The sequence below is a fragment of the Protobothrops mucrosquamatus genome, unplaced genomic scaffold (genome assembly GCF_001527695.2).
Source record: "Protobothrops mucrosquamatus isolate PMUCROS unplaced genomic scaffold, P.Mucros_1.0 scaffold1641, whole genome shotgun sequence".
Lineage (NCBI taxonomy): Eukaryota > Metazoa > Chordata > Lepidosauria > Squamata > Viperidae > Protobothrops > Protobothrops mucrosquamatus.
In genome coordinates this window covers 117,063-136,597 of record NW_015387800.1, presented here as the reverse complement: position 1 = coordinate 136,597, position 19,535 = coordinate 117,063, and the positions used below count along the sequence as shown (strand labels likewise).

The following is a 19,535-nucleotide window of genomic DNA, read 5'->3' as shown; positions in this document are numbered from 1 at the left end:
ATTGTTTATTGATGCCCAAACATTATTTATATTTGAAAATTTAATAAATACTACTTTAACTTTTACCTTTTTTATCTTTATTATGAATAATATCAGCCCCTTGAATAGTCCCATCAATTCTTGGGGTTGATATTGACCACTTTGGGAAACCCTGAACTAAAGAAATGTTTCTTCCTTTATTTGCAATGGATCTGCTAATATAGGCAGTATCAGCTGAATAGAAGTGATCCTCCTCTTACGACCCTTACAGAGCCTAGAATTTCCATCATAAGTCATGACAATCATAAGTTGAGGCACCCGTGTGACCGCACCTGAGTTTACAACTGAAATTTTTATAAAATAATCCACCACTTTCCTCCCCAGCAATTAATTGGTAGGATATGTCAGTTTTCCAATTTACTGTGTTTTAGCTGGCAGTATAAAAATCTTAGAGGTTTAAACAGATCCATTATCCAACCATCCCTCCTTAAGTAGCTGATTTCTGCATTGTGCATTCAGAATAGTTGTTGCTATTTTGGTCTTGTAGTATTTCCAGAGTTATTCCTCCAAGTGATACAACTGAATTGACTGAAAATGCTGTGTAAAATTACTATGGAGTTCACAGCAGTTTTGAAATGCTAAAGAAGAGTATAATCAATTAAAGAAGACTATAAAACAATAACCAGCTTAATGTAAAAGGCATGCTACATTGCACACAGCTTTTGATATGGACTATGCTCTGTGGGTGTGGTCAAAGGAGGCAGTTGAAGCCATCCAGTTGCTTGAAGAAATAGCTGAATAATCCTAATAGATTAAATTTATAGACTTTTGTAGCACTGAAACAAAAGGACTTAAAGCAAACAGGTATATTAGTATTAAAGAAAGACAGACAGGTATTTGTCCAGAATAGAGCAGCATTCTTAGTAGCAGAAATTAATGGAATGAACTAAATTGTTAATAGAGGTATGGTCAACAATATAAACTGCCAGGCTTTACATGTCATCTATCATTGTTGTTCCAGCATTAATGAAGAGCAGATTAAGTAAGCATCCATTTCCACCTGCATGAACAAATGTGCTTTCCTTTTACTTTTAAAACTGACCTAGTTCCTCCCAGCAACATCCCTATATATTTTGCATTTCTCATTTATTTTTTGACCTGATAGAAAGGAGGACTGGAGCTCCATTTGGTTCAGCAGGCAAGAAACATAAGACTAAACTAGGGATGGAAGTTGTGACTGGACAGTAAAATTGTAGGATCGAAAGTATCCTCAAGAATTCATCTAGTCCTGCTAATTGGGAAATATATTAGTGCAATTCTCTGTGTAGAGAAGCCTTTTTCTTAAAATAGCAACAGTACTGAATGTGAGAAATCTTTTGACTCCCAACTTGATTCTGAAGCTAATTCCAGTTTAGAGATTGGTTAATGAATGCTGCCCATACAGACTTTCTGTAATGAATAATCTGCATGAAATCTGCATGTAATCTTTGACTTTTTTCCTGTTCCATTACAATGTTGTCATATGTGCATAAGCCAATGGATTCTTTTTAGATATTTCATGGCTACAGAGTTTAAATCTTAAATTTAAGATCCCTATATATTGTTTTAATGTTTATAGTGCATTTTAATTGAAAGTTTGTAAGTCGCCTATAGTCACTGTGGCAAGATGAGCAGCATATAAATTTGGTAAATAAATGAAGAGTTGTGTTATTTTCAAGTGTCATGTAACCGAGTTAAGTTGAAATCAGATCCCCTAAACTTGGATTCAATGAACAAGTTTGGATTGAATGATTTTTTTTTATTGGCTAGTCAGGGGTAGGCAACCTTGGCTCTTTTATGACTTGTGGACATCAACTCCCAGAATTCCTGAGCCAGCCAAGCTGGCTCAGGAATTCTGGGAGTTGAAGTCCACGAGTCATAAAAGAGCCAAGGTTGCCTACCCCTGGGCTAGGTTAAGTAGAAAGTTCTATCATATTAAGAATTAGCAATTTATACTGTTTGTGAGAATCTGCCTTGGTTTTCCTTTTATTTCCTTAATGAACTTTTAAANCAGCCCCTGAGATATTGGAACACTGCTATCATGTCCCCCCTCGTCCTTCTCTTCATTAAACTAGACATACCCAATTCCAGCAACCGTTCCTTATATGCTTTAGCCTCCAGTCCCCTAATCATCTTTGTTGCTCTTCTCTGTACATGCTAAACATGTATAGCAAGCATAACAGTAAATTAAAATTTTTAGTGGTGGAAAGTTCAGACTAAATATTCAGTCTGGTTTTCTGAGTTCCCAAGTTTTAGGATGATAATCCTAAGCACCCGTACTCTCTAGTAAACGTTGCTTAACTACCATGCTTGGTATTACACAGTACATTTGTTAGTTCAGTTATGTGCTTCTACTCAAGAGATAATGTTGATTTTGTTCTTCTCCTCACGGGAGTTGTGTGAAGCACCGTAGCCTGAGTACTACTGCACTACTGTATTTAGACTGAGGAGAGTGGAAGTTGTTTGTCTGGTATATTAATAAATTTAAGTCTTCTGGGTGTACTGTTCCACACCAATGCCTTAATAGAAATCTTATCAGAAATAACACTTCTGTGGCTTTGCCCCAGATAAAGAGAGAGCACGGGCAGGGAATAATACCTGCCCTCTGGGCAAGGCTCTAGGCAAGGCCTGTGACTGTTCTCTGTGGATATGCCAGGAAATCAGCACAACCTAGTTGGACCCTGCGACCCATATTTCTTTGATCCAGACAATTCTTCCCCAAGGCAGAACTAGCTGTTATTTTGCCATCAGCACAGAAGGATGTGAACATTGGCTGTTTATCCAGGCATTTATATTTAGAAGACCAAAAACTAGTGTTGGCTGTTTCCCTTTTACATTAGCTTCTAAAGCTCTGGATGTATAGAGACACATTTTATTAGCTTAGCTTCAGCATAATTGCCATTTTCTAGAACTAACTAAAGCCTAAGAATACTGAAATGTATTAACTGGCATGTTTACTTGGAAATGAATGAAATGTAGAGGTTTGACTTTGCAGGTAGGTTTTGATTCTTAAATATACCGCTAGGAAGACGTGAGGGCCAGTTTTAAAAATAGAGGTGCCACTGCAGATGACCCAGCCTATCTAATATGGTGGATTGCTTTAAGAATTCCTTAACATTTTCTCAAACCAGGAGCTAACAGGATCTGAACAAACTATAAATAATTTTAATATCTCAAGGCTAGCACTTCCTTTAATTATAAAGCCAATTGTAGATTTTTATATAGCTTCCTGAAGAAACAATGCCCTTTCATGGGTTGTATTGTCAGAAGTGGCCAGCAACTACTTGTCCTTAATAAGCAGACGTTGCCTGGATGTTAAATGAAAGAACAGTGCCAAAGTAACTAGGACCCAGGGCTAGTTAAATTCTCAGACATATAGATTAATTTGGAATGAATGCCCAAAATCAGCTCCCTCTATCCTGTTTTTCCCACTATGCCTTTTGGGTTTCAGTTTCATTCATCCTTGTGACTTAGTGTGCACATCAAGCTGAGTTGTTATTTATTAGACCATGAGTTGCTAAATAAATTATATTAGAATGGTTTTGTCCAACATGCTATGCCAAACCTCATTTTGGCTTAGTCCAATGTGTTAACCCAGTCTACTAGAATTGTGCTTTTTAAGATCCCATCATTCCAAAGTCTAAGAATGTTATATCAAATACTGTATTTGCTTCAAACTTAGTCTTGGTTTAAGCCAGTATGGAGGTTATACCTACCTACCGTATTTCCCTGAAAAAAAGACCTAACCGGAAAATAAGACCTAGCATGATTTTTCAGGATACTGCTAATATACGCCCTATCCCCAACATAAGCCCCAGTTAAGATAGTTAGCCAAACGGAGGCATTTACCATATTTCCCTAAAAATAAGACCTAACTGGAAAATAAGCCCTAATGCGTCTTTTGTTTTGTTTGTTTTTATTAGTTGTATTCATTTATAACATAAAATGTGAAAATACGAAAGCAAATAGTAGGGGACAACAGTAGAAAAATGGAAAACAAAGTGTGAAGAAAGGGAAGGGACGAAACAAAAGGCATTGACTTCCGACTCTCTGTTGCAGTAAAATCAGACATTAAAATCAAATCTCAACTTTTTACATTTCTATAGTAATATACACTAGCCATTTCTGTATCAGCAAATCAGTCTAATCGGTAAAGCCAAAATCATAATATTTTTTTCCACTTCAAGCACAAAGTCCAGAAGCGGTTTCCAAGTAGAAACAAAAGTACTTATGTTCTTTTCTTTTATCGGTACAGTCAATTTGGCCATCTCTGTTAATTCCATCAGCTTTTGTAACCATTTGTCCATGGCAGGAATCAAGGCATCCTTCCACTTTTGTGCATAAAGCAATCTTGCTGCCATCATCATATATAAAATCAGAGTTCCAGTTTTTTTCCAGTTCTCTTTCCATGAGAAAGTTTCTGGTTTAATCTTAGCCATAATGTGTCTTTTGGAGCAAAAAATAATATAAGATCCAGTCTTATTTTCTGGAAAATATGGTACCTACATCTTCAAAGAACTTTTTGATGTCTTGATGATGGATATACCGCTAAGCTGGACATAAAATGTTCCTTGGTCTTTGAAAAGAAAATAGTAAAATAAAGTTGTCCTTTTAATAGTTACCAGTCTTGGCCCAAAATTATTTATCATATATTAACCTCATATTAGCCTCACTTCAATTGCATAAAAAGTACATATATGTCTGGAAAGTAATATAGAAAATAACAAAAGCTGAAATAATTTTTCTCTACTTATTTTATTTTTCTTTATAAGTTTTTGAAGGTGTCCAAAACTAAATATTTCTTTATTAAATTACTGTATGAGCCTTCTTTCTATTTGGCCTCTGTCACCACTCTAAATACTTCAAGCCCTTCTTTTTCCTTGTGTATCTGCTTTTCTTGCCTAACTAGATTTATTTTTTCAAACTTGGCTTCCCTCTAAGTAAAACTCTGCATTTATATACGATATATTTAACATCACTGTGAAGTGAAGCTTGGCTTGGGAATTTGTTTGTCAAACGGTATGAATGAGTCGTAAGTTGAAATATTTTAGGTATTATTTACCTATTTACCTATTTACAGCTTTTCCCTTAAGCCAATGGTTTTCATTTAAATCTGAGAGAACTTTGTACATCAGCTTGTCTACTGAAGAACTCTATGATTTCCTGCCATAGAACCCCTGCAAATGGCAGAGTTCTGAAGGGAGGACACTCTAGGATGCATGTTTGCAAGTATGGTGATCAAGTTTGTAGATTCCTATAATTGCCTTACATGGCTATTTCAATGAATATATCTAGTTCTTCTTTGCAAATCTAAATTAAAATGGAAAAATCTAACAGTGGGCAGATTTCACAATTTGTCTATCATTACAGATGCAGAATCAGTTTGGTCTAGTGCAGGGGTTCCCAACCGGAGGTGCGAGACGATATTCCAGGGGATGCGAAAACTTGGATTTTCAAAATTATAGTGTATATGCATAATTCGTTGCCCTTATTTCAAACTTTTGTAAGGGGTGCGAGAATATATCAGAAGCGTTCTAAGGGTGCATGGTATAGAATAGATTGGGAGCCGCTGGTCTAGTGGTTAAAGCAGCAGGCTAGAAACTGGCAGACCGTGAATTCTAGTCCTGCCTTAGCCATGAAAGCCAGCTTGGTGACTTTTTCTCATTTTGATTCACAACAGTCTAAAGACATTTCTTACATTTTTCTCCAGCTTGCAGATGACCGCATGGCACTGGTATCAGGTATCAGTTTAGATCCTGAAGCAGCTGTCTGTGTAACTAAGAGGTTGCCTCCCAAGTGGATTGATGGTATAGAAGAAGTGAGTCTCTCTCTATATATATATACATATAAAGAATATGATCACATATACATATATTCTGGAAAAGCAGTAGTAAAAATTGGCAGTATTAATGTGTTTACTTAATTTTTATCTTTCAACGTTTAGGGCAGAATGTAAAATTAGAAAATGATGATGATGATGGTGATGATGATGATGATGTTGGAAGGGACCTTGGAGGTCATCTAGTCAACCTGAGTTATAGTTATAGTGTCGAATTATAGTTTTAAAAATATTCAGTAGGAGTACATGATACCCAAGTAACTCCAAAAAATAGTCAAATCAGAGTTTGCTTTTTACAATTCTTTACAGTATTTCAGATTTTAAGAGAGAAAGGGACAGGGCATAATAATTGGTGAAATACAGATAGTCTACGACAGGTATGTCCAACAGGCGGCCCGGGGGCCACATGCGGCCCGCACCAGCCACACCCACCCGGGCCCTGCAAGGACAAAAAAACCAACCTGATAAGTCACAATATGGCCCGCAATGCAAATGGGCTTGACACCCCTGGTCTGTGACTTACAACAGTTCATTTAGTGACTGTTCAAAGTTACAACAGCACTGAAAAAAGTGACTTATAACTGTTTTTCACAGTTATGGCTTTTCTGGCATCCCCATAGTCATGTGATCAAAATTCAGATGCTTGGCAACTGGTTCATGTTTATACTGTTGCTGTGTCCCAAGGTCATGTGATCACCTTTTTCTGCAAAGTCAATGGGGAAGCCAGATTCACTCAACAACCAGGTTACTAACTTACCATCAGCTACAGTGATTCACTTAACAACTGTGGCAAGAAAGGTCGTAAAATGGGGCAAAACTCACTTAACAAATGACTCACTTAACAACAGAAATTTTGGGCTCCGTTGTGGTTGTAAGTCAAGGACTGTCTATCTGTATGGCATTTTATTCTCCTATTTATAAAGGAAGAGAATTTGGGGAGGGGAATCCATTTGATATTTGCAAAGATTCAAGTTGCTAGCATTAGCTGGAAGAGGAAATTCGTAGGGTTAAAGACAATAGGATTCCTAAGGAAATAGTTGAACTATCTTGTTGACATCACACTTAAAAAGGAATAAGTGAAATTACAGGTAGTCCTCGACTTGCGACTACAATTGAGCCCAAAATTTCCATTGCTAAACAAGTGATTTGTTAAGCAAGTTTTGCCCCATTATATGACCTTTCCTCTTAGAGTTTTTAAGTGAATTCCTGCAGTTGTTAAGTTAGTAACATGGTTGTTAAATGAATCTGGCTTCCCCATTGACTTTGCTTGTCAGATGGTTGCAAAAGGGGACCAAATGACCCCGGGACACTGCAACCGTCTTAAATCCATGCAAGTTGCCAAGCATCTGAATTCTGATCGTGTGACCAGGGGGATGCTGCAATGATCATAAGTGTGCAAAACAGCTATAAGTCATTTTTTTCAGTGCCAACTTCAAATAGTCACTAAATGAATAGTTGTATGTCGAGAACAACCTGTATTTCATCAGTCTAGTTTTGACTGAATTCGGTTTCTTAGTCAAGACAGTGAGAAATTAATTCAGATCAAGCATTTTGGAAGTGATTTGAACCCAAAATATGCTGGGTTTTTCCCTCTGTGGAGCCAACCCAAAGTCTGAAAAGGGTAAAAAAGAATCCACTTCTGTGTATATAGTTGAAACTGAATAGCATTTTTCTATAAAAAGCCAATGTGATCTTTTAAATATAATCAAGTTCTTTTAACTTTACTATTGTCTGGAATGTTTTCTTTGTTTCTAATTTTGCCCTTATTTTTTAAAAATTTCATTTTAAGATTCAATATGAGATATCCAGGATAAAACAGAAGATGAAAGAACTAGCCAGTTTGCATGACAAGCATTTAAACAGACCGACTTTGGATGACAGCAGTGAGGAAGAGCATGCAATAGAAATAACCACTCAAGAAATTACACAGGTGCCACTGTAGTTCTCTTTTTAAAATCTAATTGGGTTTTACCAAATGCAGATATGTGAGTAAGTTGCCCTAAGCTGCCTTGGATAAAGCGAAAAATTCAGCAGTCAGAAGTCAATTTTGTTTGACTTCTTAAACAATTTTTTTATTGCAATATTGTACTAATATATGAATATATATGTAATTTTAAGGAGAAAAATGCAAAGGTTTTAAGCATCCGCAGTCAAGAATTCCAGCCAAAATGCATTTGTGTAGATTGATGGTAATGGAAAAAAAATGTTATTATCATTTTAAACAATGGAGACCCGATTTGAAAACAGTATTTAAGATTAAAGATAAAACAGTACTTAAGATTCTATGTTATAGATTTTATTGTTCAGCTGTTCAACCTATACATAATTTAAATACCACTGATGCAAATAAAGATTTATTTCAGCTTAACAACATTTTGCAACAGTCTAACACTTGAAGAAGAAATTGAAGTAATTGCATGGGTTTATAAGACTTGGGAAAAGGTTGTTGAATAATTTTCCCACTTTTCTTGAAAAAAAATCAAACACTCTATACCAGCAGAGATAATAGAAATTTGGTTAGAAATCCTCTGACGCTAAATCTACCTCATCTCCTGGATTATTTTGCTGGGCTGGTGTTGGAGACCCTAAGTTACTTGTCCTTGGGGATTTCAGTTTCCCACAATGTGACAAAACGTCTGGGATTTCTCAAGCCATGAAGTTCATGGCTCCAGAGCAACCATGGATTTGACCCAGGTCATTGACAGTCCAGAACAAATTGGAGGTTGCACATTGCACCTGAGTGTTTTTTTTACTTGGGGCAAATGTGGCATGATCTGGTTTTAGAGGACATTACCATCCATCCATTGCCCTGGTCAAATCACTTTCTGATTGTTTTTTGGCTTGCTGGGGTGATCCCCCACTTGTTTAAGATTGTTATGTCCTACTGGGAAGCAGTAAGACCCTAAGACAGGGGCCTTCAAACTTGGCCCTTTTATGACTTGTGGACTTCAACTCCCAGAATTCCTCAGGCAGCGTGCCTCACTGAGGAATTCTGGGAGTTGAAGTCTACAAGTCATAAAAGGGCCAAGTTTGAAGACCCATGCCCTAAGAACTTCTATTGATCCTTATGGGGATTATTTTTGCTACAGTATTTTGCTGGCAGATAAAGTCACTCAGATCTATTCCCAATTAAAATCCACTGGGCAGGTCCAGTTGAGCTTCCTGGAGTTATCTGGGGAAAGTTTGAGACTGTGACACAAAAGTGAACAGAGTTCTCTGGATTGTGAACCTAGCTACCTGTGTGCTAGATCCAGGTCCCACCTGATTGATCAAATCTTCCTGAGATGTTGATCTTTGACTTTGAGGTTGTTTCCCGGATTTGAAAGAGGTAATGGTCTGCCAGCTCTTCAAGAGACCATTGGTGGACCCAGTGATTCTGGAAAATTTTCATCCAGTCTCCATCCTTTCACTTGAGGAAAAAGTTGTTGAATGGCATCTGCTTCCTGCACTATTTTGAAACTTTCAAAGAGCCTGATCAACTGTACGTAGGCTCCTTATTATACCTCAGTCTGGATTTTGTTTTGTTTTTTTCATAAAGGTCAACATAGCTGTTTTTGCTTTTTATTGAAAAATCACCAGAAACTCAGCACAAATAATTACTGTGAGATTAAATTAAGTTAGCCTTTAAGGCAGAGTCTTCAAACTTGGCCCTTTTATGACTGGTGGACTTCAACTCCCAGAATTCCTCAGCAGGCACACTGGCTGAGGAATTCTGGGCGTTGAAGTCCACAAGTCATAAAAGGGCCAAGTTTGAAGACCCCTGCTTTAAGGCATAGTTGAATGTAGCTACGGCTTTAGAGGATAAGCTTACTTGAGTTTTAAAAAAATAGTTTCTAGGCGGTTTCTTTGGTTTGTTGTTGTTGTTGTTAATTGTACCAGGAATGCTTGCTGCTGTTTCACTATAAAAATGATTTGTCTTCTCTCTCTGTTATTTTCCCCAGCTATTTCACAGGTGTCAGAGAGCAGTCCAGGGTTTGCACAACAAGTCTCGAAGCTGTACAAACCAAGAGTGCCGGCTTCTGAAGAACGTTGTGTGTTCCTTAGCTCAGTCTCTACAGGACCTCTCCACCAGCTTTAGGCACGGGCAATCTGACTATCTCAAACGTAAGCAATGCACCAAATGCAGCCTTTTATAGCAGGGCACCTTCCCTTCTTTCATTTGTGGCTGGAGAGTCTTAATGACAGCAGTCTTCTTGTTCTTGTAGGCATGAAAAATCGAGAAGAAAGATCCAAACATTTCTTTGACACCTCAGTCTCCCTCATGGACGATGGGGAGGATACGACACTCTACGATAGGGTAGGTCAGTGGTGGCGAACCTATGGCACAGATGCCAGAGGTGGCACTCAGAGCCCTCTCTGTGGGCACATGCGCCGTCACCCCAGTCCTAGGCCTTCAGCTGGGTTTTATAAAACCTTTTTGCTTTAGACCTCCGCTGCCATGTACAAAAAAAAAAGGTTCAATCAATCAGTCAATTTCAACTTCTCGCGGGGAAAAAAAAAGATCTTGCAAAGTTGGAATTGATTGATTGAACTTTTTAGTCCCACCCAGTCTGCCGTTACCACCGCAGCCACGCCCACCCAATGGGCCACGCCCACCCGGCACCCGATGATGCATAAGTGGGTTTTGGGTTGCAGTTTGGGCACTCGGTCTCTAAAAGGTTCGCCATCACTGGGGTAGGTAGTTAACTGAATTGTGTGTATGAAAAGTACAAAGCATCTGGTATTCATTTGCCTGCTATGAAGAATTTGAAGGTAATGATTGCATGCAGCCGTTAAGGATTAGTGAGTCTCTTTTATTAAGGTGCAAATTTTTTAGAAGAGACGAACTTTTGAAAACTACATACTATTTGCTAGCAGTCCAAAGAGTGAAAAGTACCTTCACCACTCCCTTTTTTTTCTCTCTCTCTCTCTCTCTCTCGTTTCCTTTCTGATATTTTTCTCTATTTCTGATTGTCCAGCAGGCTGCAAGGGAAACAATAAATCACTCTTGCAGGAGGGCTTTAGAATTAAGCCAGCAGTCCCATATTATCCCCTGGCTTAAGGCTGACTACCTGCTGCTAAAAAAAAAATTGCACTTGCTCTCTAGGATCTCTGCCAAAAATCATCCTCCAAGTTGCTGGAAAAAATCGTATCCCTGTTGGATTTTTAGACTCTTCGTTATAAACTGGTTCATTGGAACTCTCAAAAGGTGCAACCGAGCTCGGAAGGGCTGTCCTTGTGCCACAATTATAGCACTTATCTTTTTAAAAGAAAACTTTTAAGGGAAGAATTAAAGAGATGGCAGGGCGGGGGGGAAGAGAAGAATATTTTGAAAAGTAAAGGAGGACATTACATCGTGGGTTTGGCTGGGAATCTATGAGTATACAGTTCAGTTTGAAACCTTTTTTTTTTTTTGCATATTGAATGATGCAATGTTTTTAGCTATTTAGCTAATCTGGCATTTTTGTTTTTGTTTTAATAAGGGTTTTACAGATGACCAGTTAGTATTAGTGGAACAAAACACTATGTTGGTGGAAGAGCGGGAACGAGAAATTCGACAAGTTATTCAGTCCATTACTGATCTTAATGAAATTTTCAGGGATTTAGGAGCAATGGTAGTCGAACAGGTAAGTGGCTCCTTGATATCAATGCTATTTGCATCTTATAAGATCTTGGGTTTGAACATTGTACAGGTAGTCCTCGACCTCACACTTACGACCGTTGCAGCATCCCTGTGATCACATGATCAAAATTCAGACACTTGGCATCTGGTTCATATGTACGGCAGTTGCAGTGTCCCGGGGTCATTGCAAACACCTTTTGTGACCTTCTGACAAGCAAAGTCAATGGGGAAGCCAGATTCACTTAATAACTGTGGCAGGACAGGTTGTGGCATGGGGCAAAACTCACTTAACAACTGTCTCACTTAGCAACAGAAATTTTGGGCTAAATTGTGATTGTAAGTCAAGGACTACCTGTATGTGCATGTGTCCGTGTGTGTGTGTGTGTGTGTGTGTGTGTGTGTGTGTTTGTCCAGTGGATGTGAAAGAAGCTGAAGAAAAAGCATGTAAGACAATGAGGGCAAGAGAAAGATACTGTATTACCTAACATGCTTTAGATTGAAAAAAAGATAGTGGGAACAACGAAAAGTAAAATTGCAAAAAGCAGAGAAAATGCAGAATCATTTTGGGTGGGTGAAATGGATCCCAGAAGAACTAATGGAATTAAAAATAAAAGTCATCAAATGATTGAAGGGGAAATTGAAGGAATATTTTAGAGGTTTTTGTGGGAATTATAGTGATATGTTGACGATGGAATTTAAATGAAAGGTATACAATAATTATAAATGTCGAAATAAAAATAATTAAAAGGCAGGCATAAAAACCAGGAAGGGGTCATAATTTTTGCTCTTGTGTGTGCTTCTGAGAAATGTACAAGAAAGGAAGTTTCTTGTATATGTACTGAGCAAGAAACAAGACGAGGATGAATTATCTCCTTTTGGTTCTTCAATATATTTCTATATTGAAATATAGAATATTCAATATTTCTGTACTGAAATATATATATGTGGGTGTGGGTGTAAATATATATACATGCACATAGACACACACATTGTTAGAGGTGTAGAGGGAAGGTTCACCAGATATTCCACTTATTTTTGTACATGCTTTACTTTCATCATATCCTAGTTTTCCAGCATTCAGTAACCAACCCTTCAATTGATATTAATAGAAAACATTCTATAATTTAATACATATTGCATTTCAATCACTCAATCTTTAATTTCGTCACAGATCAACATTTCAGTCTACAGAACTGATGCATATTTTTTTTCTTCAGGGTACTGTACTGGATAGGATTGACTACAGTGTTGAACAATCATGCATAAAAACAGAGGAAGGATTGAAACAGCTACATAAAGTAAGCAGAGAATGTATTTCCAATGTCCTATTCTGAATGCCACTATTTCATACTGTTGAGGAGCTTATTATTACAATTCCAGAAATGTGAGGCATAACATTTTCTCTTTCCATGTCTATGATTTTAAAAGTTAAAAGGACAATAATGGCCGCTAAAATTAAGGGAATTAGACAAATGGCTCCTATCCTAGATATCTCAATGTCTAGCATTTAATGATTGTATGTTAATGTGATTACGTTCTCCTGATTATTCCACTGTGCAGTTCTCCCACATATTTCTTTTCAGTTGGTAGATGGGTATTCTACCTATTTCTTTTTACCCACAGAACTGTAAAATAGTCTAGGTGTAAAGGTTGAATTCACCTTTGAGTTCATAGAGTTGAGTTCTATGAATATTAAAATAATTTCCTATCTTATTTGTGGGATATAAATCAGTTATTAAGACTTATGCTACATATATTTATGCCAGAAAGGGAAAATTGATATATTTATAATTTGTTTGGTACCAAACTACCTATAGTAGTTTATATAATGAGAAATAAATGCAAATGAAAATCTAGTGTCCACAAAACAAAGTCCAGAAAACAACAAGAGCAAAAAAGAAAAATTGAGAAAACAAAAGAAACATTAGGAATTAAGTCAAAAAGGTTTTGTCTTTAGTTCCTTGGGATATAAGAGGAGTGAAATGAAAATGCAGTCAGGCTTTTAAGACTGACCAGAAAACTGACTTCACCAGTTTGATTAGAATATGTACTGATACAGACTGTAGTAACATAACCTTGAAAGCCTAAAGCCTTTTTCGCTTCCCTTATATAGGGAATGAAGGCAAAAACCACTCTGAGCCCATTCTTTTTTTTTTCTTCTGTCTTTTCCAAGCTTAAAGCACATTTTTGTGCATATTGTAGTCATCATCTCTGCTTAGTTTCTCCAAGGTCATTTCTGTGGCTCTCTAAAAATTATTCCTTATTTAGAATAATTTATTTTCTGCTATCCACAGGAAAGAATCTGTGTTAAATTCCTCTTTTCTGTGTCTGCAGGCTGAGCAGTATCAAAAGAAGAATCGGAAGATGCTTATCATTTTAATTTTGTTTGTCATAGTTATTGTCCTTATCATTGTCCTTATTGCTGTAAAATTTCGCTAGGCAATGTGCCAGTGATGTTTTTCTTTCTCTCTGTATTTGTCTGAGAGGTAGCAACAAATTTTTGTGTGTTGTGTTTCTCCTGTTTTTGTTCCTGAGAGGAATGGTTGAGCCTGTGCTCTTGAAAGCTGCCTGTTGGACGAATGTACGAGATCTAATGGTGCAAAGTCTGTGCAATGTTCATACAGAAAACCTGTTTTACATGTTCAGTGAATATGGAAGGCAGTGATTTGTAAAAAAAAATGTGTAGAAATGTCAGAATTTCTGAGAAAAGCTACCAAATCAGGCATTTCATTTATCCAGGCCACTGAAACTCTAGAATGCATTTTTAAAACCGATTTAAACATTTTGGAAAGTGCTTTTACTAAATAGGAATAATAATGTGCTTTCTACCATGACGTAGCCTACGGTTAATTTTAGGGTAAGCTGTCCAAATTGTGATGTGGACATCATTCCCAAAACTATCGAGTTGGAGATTTTAAATAATGCCTTAAACATACAATATTTCCACTTTACCATTCTCCCCTCCAGAGTTAGTATTAGTATGGGTTCACAGAAATAAAAAAGATTTCTAATTTCATTCTATTATTCCAAAAGTGGTGGTTGGCATTATCAATAATATTCTAATCGCAGGGAGTATTATTGTTTTAAGATTATTTTTAAGTTTTAAATAATCAGGAATGTGTTTTGATTATTTCCACCTCTTCCCACTATTGAACTGAAAGTTGTTTCTCTGATCCCTCTTTCTGAATCTTCCTTCTCAAACTGAATCTGTTGATATACAGCAGCAGTTACACATTTCATCTTATTGTTTTCAGAATGTGAAGGGAAAAGGGTGTGGTACAATTCATACACAGTTTAAATTGAACTAGTGACAATATCAGGAACTTACATCTAAATAAAATAACTTTTAAGCTGTGAGATCTCAGGAGAATTTGGAATCCTGTTCAGCCAAGAGCAGATGTTGCTCTGCCTCAGTATTACTGGTTTCTCTAACATAGTAGGTGGCTGTGCTGAAAAACAGTTTTTGTGATTAAATTATATTTATATGCTATATTTACAGTTAAATATATATATATATATTTAACTGTAACTTAAAATTGCATGGCAATTTGGGGCCCTTGGTGTTCAATCCTTTTTTTTAAAAAAGCATTTTGTACTGAAGAACTTAAAGGTTGTAGTTTGCATTCTCTTTTTGCTGTGATTTAGCAACACCACTTGCCAACTTTTTTTAATTGTCTTGGATTCTTATCCATTTGATTGTGCAATAATTGCAACGCTGCTGTGTACTTGTTACACCTTGTTTTCTTCCTTTCATCCAGCTCTTTGCATCGTTCAGATTTCTTGTATCTCAGACAGGGAAATCATAGCTCTCCCTTGGGTCACTGGGAGATTCTGCTTGCTAGATAAAGGGAGAATCCCACATAGCATTTCTATAGTTGAAGCCCCTTTGACGCAAAGAGGATTGCCACAAGAGAATTGTGTTCAGCTGTTGCTATTATTCTGTCAGTGAGAAGGTAAAGAAGTGCTCTTAGTGAACTCTGCTCATCTGTTTTGATTCGTCTCCTATCTACAGGAGGCTGCTTTATGCCTTCCGATACAGGGGACCATTGCTTCCTGGAAGAATGGAATTCAAGCTCTTTATATTACCATCTGCAGCAACTATCAGTTGTACAGGTAGATTTGCGATTTGAACAAGTTCTGGCCCAGCCAAATAGCAGTGAATAACAAGATACAGATAGCATGAGAAATATGGAAAGTAAACATACTGTATTTTATGCATGTGCAAAAATCCACTTGCTCCTTGTGTATGCATAAAATAGACAAAAATATGCCAAGAATGATGGTTGCCAGGGTCTGGTCTGTATTTTCTAACTGGATAACAAGGGCTGCCTGTATTTGCTGAAAGTATCATTCTGTTACCTAAAGTAGAATACCAATTATAGCTGACCTCTTTCTTTTCAAAACAAGAAAAAGCTGAGCATGTTGACTTAAGTTTTTCCATGATTTGGTCGAAATAACCAATTTCAGCAGGCCATGTTTAACCTCCTTTTGCCATGTTTGTTTGTTATTAAAATCTTTAACCAATTTCATTAGGTTTAATAATAAGGCAAATATTTATAAACATGTACGTAAAACCAATGGCATGATTTGGAAAGGGCCATCTTGTATGTCAATGTGTGTGTCAGAAATAGTGTCCTTGAAGTCAAGCTTGATCCTTGACTACTCTGTGGATACTCTACTGTCACTTGGCAAATATATGAAAATGGTTGATCATTGCCTTCTTTTTTGGATGATGTCTAGACTTCCAAGTGTGGCCTACACCTTAGAGTTCCCCCTGCTTGGCTCTGAAAATATGCACATAGGTATAAATATTGCAATCTATTTATCACTGTGGGTTTAATTAAAACTGGATTGATACAGAAACAGGCTATCTGTCTCCTCCAAGAAGAGGACTAGGACATAGGAGTGAAATAGGGAATCATAGAAAAGGATTGAGCCAAGAGAAAAATGTTTTCTCTAAAGAGGATGGTGGATAGAACAAGCTGGATGTTTGGAAGAAAAAGATATTTTACTGCTAAAAAAAAATCACTGCTATTCTGCTAACCGTATGTGGGTTAATAAAATATAATTTGGTGGCATGTTACTGCCACTAAGGTTATTTGTGAATACTGTTTTGAGGTCTCATTTGTATTTCTGTCTACTGCAATATATTTTTGGAATTATCCCCAATCCAGAGATTCTCTAAAGTCTTTTAAAAAATCTTAAATCATGAGAACAAATCAGTGTAAGATATGTACATTCCAAGGGGTGGGTTTTGCGGTTTGGAGACTCCTTCTGTTCATTTGATCATGGTTTCATGTAGCATCACTGTACTTTGGGAAGATTTTTTTAAAAAAGTGTATTTAAAATTATTTATTTAAAATGCAATAGTTAAATAAGTGGGATTTTTTTTCTACACTGAGGATTCTTTGACTGACCCATTGGTAAAAAAAATTAACTGGCTTGTAGTTTAACTGGGCCGAAAAAGGTCAGGCAAGAGATAAGTTAGCAATTTTCAAAAGACTGGCCAGAGATTTCGTTCTTGTCTGCCTGATTTGGTGCTTCCTCTGTTTTGGTAGGTTTATTGCATAAAATTTACTGGGGTGTTTTCTCTGTACCAACTCCCCCAACCAGCAGTCCTAGCAGACTCGGTCTTCAGAACAACTGCTGGATGCTTTATCTCTCAGGCAATATTCTTAGTAAGCCTTTTTATTTCCTAAATAAAATTGGCTCCCTACAACTTGCCCTCTTTGGAAAACTGGAAAACCAAAGCTGAAAAGTAGCAGCACTCTTTTATCCAAACAACTGATTGTTACAGACTGATTAGAACTATTAATCGGGTGAAAAGGAGATGTAACACTGACTTTCTTGCAACCATTCACTGTTGAATGATGCTTGTGGTGTGTTCCAGAAGGTCTTCCCTTCAGCCTGTTTCAGGTTGAATGCTTTTGAGATTAGACAGGATTTAAAGCTACAAAGGAGATCTACAACCTGCCCTACCGCTTTGTGTATTGCTGCCAAACAGCCTTTCAGCAAAACTCCAAACCTTGGTTGGGCGCAGAATGAAGGCTCCTGACACACCCAATTAAGGAAAATTATCCTGAATGAGAAATCATCAGCTGGATACATTGCGTAGGGACTTGAGTAGGACCAACTATGGTTTCAAGCAATGATGGATTTGCTTTCAAATCAAATGTATTTATGGTGTATGTAACGGAAGGGATCTCTGTTTTTACCCAACAATGTACAGTCTATTTTCATCCATGTCTGTGGAAAATTTGTAATGTATGAATAAACTATTCAACTCTAGCTAGAAGCCAATTTCTTCTCTCTTCTCTTCCTTTAAAACTCACAGGAGGATCACTTAATCTTCAGGTAGCCTCATTTGCCCATTAAAATCTAGTATTTTCTTCTGTTAATTTATTTAACATAATAATCTAAGAGATCTTCTATTAATGTAACATAAAAATCCAATGGAGCAAGTTGCCTCCAGAAGTTGTGGATGCTCCGGTGGGTTTTTAAAGAAACTATTGGACAACCATTTGTCTGAAATGGTACAGGATAGGGTTTCCTGTCTGAGCAGAAGGTTGGACTAGAAGACCTCCAAGGCCCCTTCCAACTCTGTGATTCTGGGTCTACTACTGCAGGGGTCTCCAACCTTGGCAACTTTAAGACTTGTGGACTTCAAGTCTTCAAGTTGCCAAGGTTGAGGACCCTTGTACTACTGGGCTCATTCCTCCCCTTTCCTTATTTGAAAGGCTCCATCAATTCAGCTTTGTCATATGCCCGTGAAAGCTCGCTAGGTTTCAATCTGGATTTATTCACCCTTGGAACATTTCCTCGTGGGCCAATGCAACGGATGTGTGTGTGTGTGTGTGTGTGTCCACGTGGATCAACCTTTCTCTGAAGCTCGGCAGAGGGGCGTTCCTCTTCACCTGGCGCCTCTCCTACCTGTGAATTTTCTACCTGGACCAGACTTCAGTTAAACCTAGCTGGGGCCCCAGGAAACAGCCTTTAATCACCCTTGGAACATTTCCTCGTGGGCCAATGCAACGTGTGTGTGAGTGTGTGTATGTATCCACGTGGATCAACCTTTCTCTGAAGCTCGGCAGAGGGGCGTTCCTCTTCACCTGGCGCCTCTACCTGTGAATTTTCTACCTGGACCAGACTTCAGTTAAACCTAGCTGGGGCCCCAGGAAACAGCCTTTATTCACCCTTGGAACATTTCCTCGTGGGCCAATGCAACGTGTGTGTGTGTGTGTGTGTGTGTGTGTGTGTGTGTGTGTGTGTGTNGCTAGGTTTCAATCTGGATTTATTCACCCTTGGAACATTTCCTCGTGGGCCAATGCAACGGATGTGTGTGTGTGTGTGTGTGTCCACGTGGATCAACCTTTCTCTGAAGCTCGGCAGAGGGGCGTTCCTCTTCACCTGGCGCCTCTCCTACCTGTGAATTTTCTACCTGGACCAGACTTCAGTTAAACCTAGCTGGGGCCCCAGGAAACAGCCTTTATTCACCCTTGGAACATTTCCTCGTGGGCCAATGCAACGTGTGTGTGTGTGTGTGTGTGTGTGTGTGTGTGTGTCCACGTGGATCAACCTTTCTCTGAAGCTCGGCAGAGGGGCGTTCCTCTTCACCTGGCGCCTCTCCTACCTGTGAATTTTCTACCTGGACCAGACTTCAGTTAAACCTAGCTGGGGCCACAGGAAACAGCCTTTATTCACCCTTGGAACATTTCCTCGTGGGCCAATGCAACGTGTGTGTGTGTGTGTATCCACGTGGATCAACCTTTCTCTGAAGCTCGGCAGAGGGGTGTTCCTCTTCACCTGGCGCCTCTCCTACCTGTGAATTTTCTACCTGGACCAGACTTCAGTTAAACCTAGCTGGGGCCCCAGGAAACAGCCTTTATTCACCCTTGGAACATTTCCTCGTGGGCCAATGCAACGTGTGTGTGTGTGTGTGTGTGTGTGTGTCCACGTGGATCAACCTTTCTCTGAAGCTCGGCAGAGGGGCGTTCGTCTTCACCTGGCGCCTCTCCTACCTGTGAATTTTCTACCTGGACCAGACTTCAGTTAAACCTAGCTGGGGCCCCAGGAAAC

General features: G+C 38.2%; 1 protein-coding gene across 1 annotated transcript; it reads left to right on the top strand.

Moving 5' to 3' along the window:
* The first annotated feature begins 5,719 nt into the window (after positions 1-5,719).
* Positions 5,720-13,905, top strand: STX16 (syntaxin 16). The gene is made up of 7 exons (XM_015822683.1): positions 5,720-5,836; positions 7,647-7,787; positions 9,799-9,961; positions 10,063-10,154; positions 11,320-11,463; positions 12,677-12,757; positions 13,794-13,905. The coding sequence occupies exons 1-7, from the start codon at positions 5,744-5,746 to the stop codon at positions 13,896-13,898; spliced, it is 819 nt and encodes a 272-aa protein (XP_015678169.1). The 5' UTR covers positions 5,720-5,743; the 3' UTR covers positions 13,899-13,905.
* The last annotated feature ends 5,630 nt before the right edge of the window (positions 13,906-19,535 follow it).

Bases quoted from the DNA above. Each gene is read 5' to 3' on its own strand.
- STX16 (XM_015822683.1), top strand. From the start codon at position 5,744: ATGGCACTGGTATCAGGTATCAGTTTAGATCCTGAAGCAGCTGTCTGT. The intron at 5,837-7,646 runs GTGAGTCTCTCT...TTTCATTTTAAG, and splicing joins GGATTGATGGTATAGAAGAA to ATTCAATATGAGATATCCAG. The intron at 11,464-12,676 runs GTAAGTGGCTCC...TTTTTTCTTCAG, and splicing joins GAGCAATGGTAGTCGAACAG to GGTACTGTACTGGATAGGAT.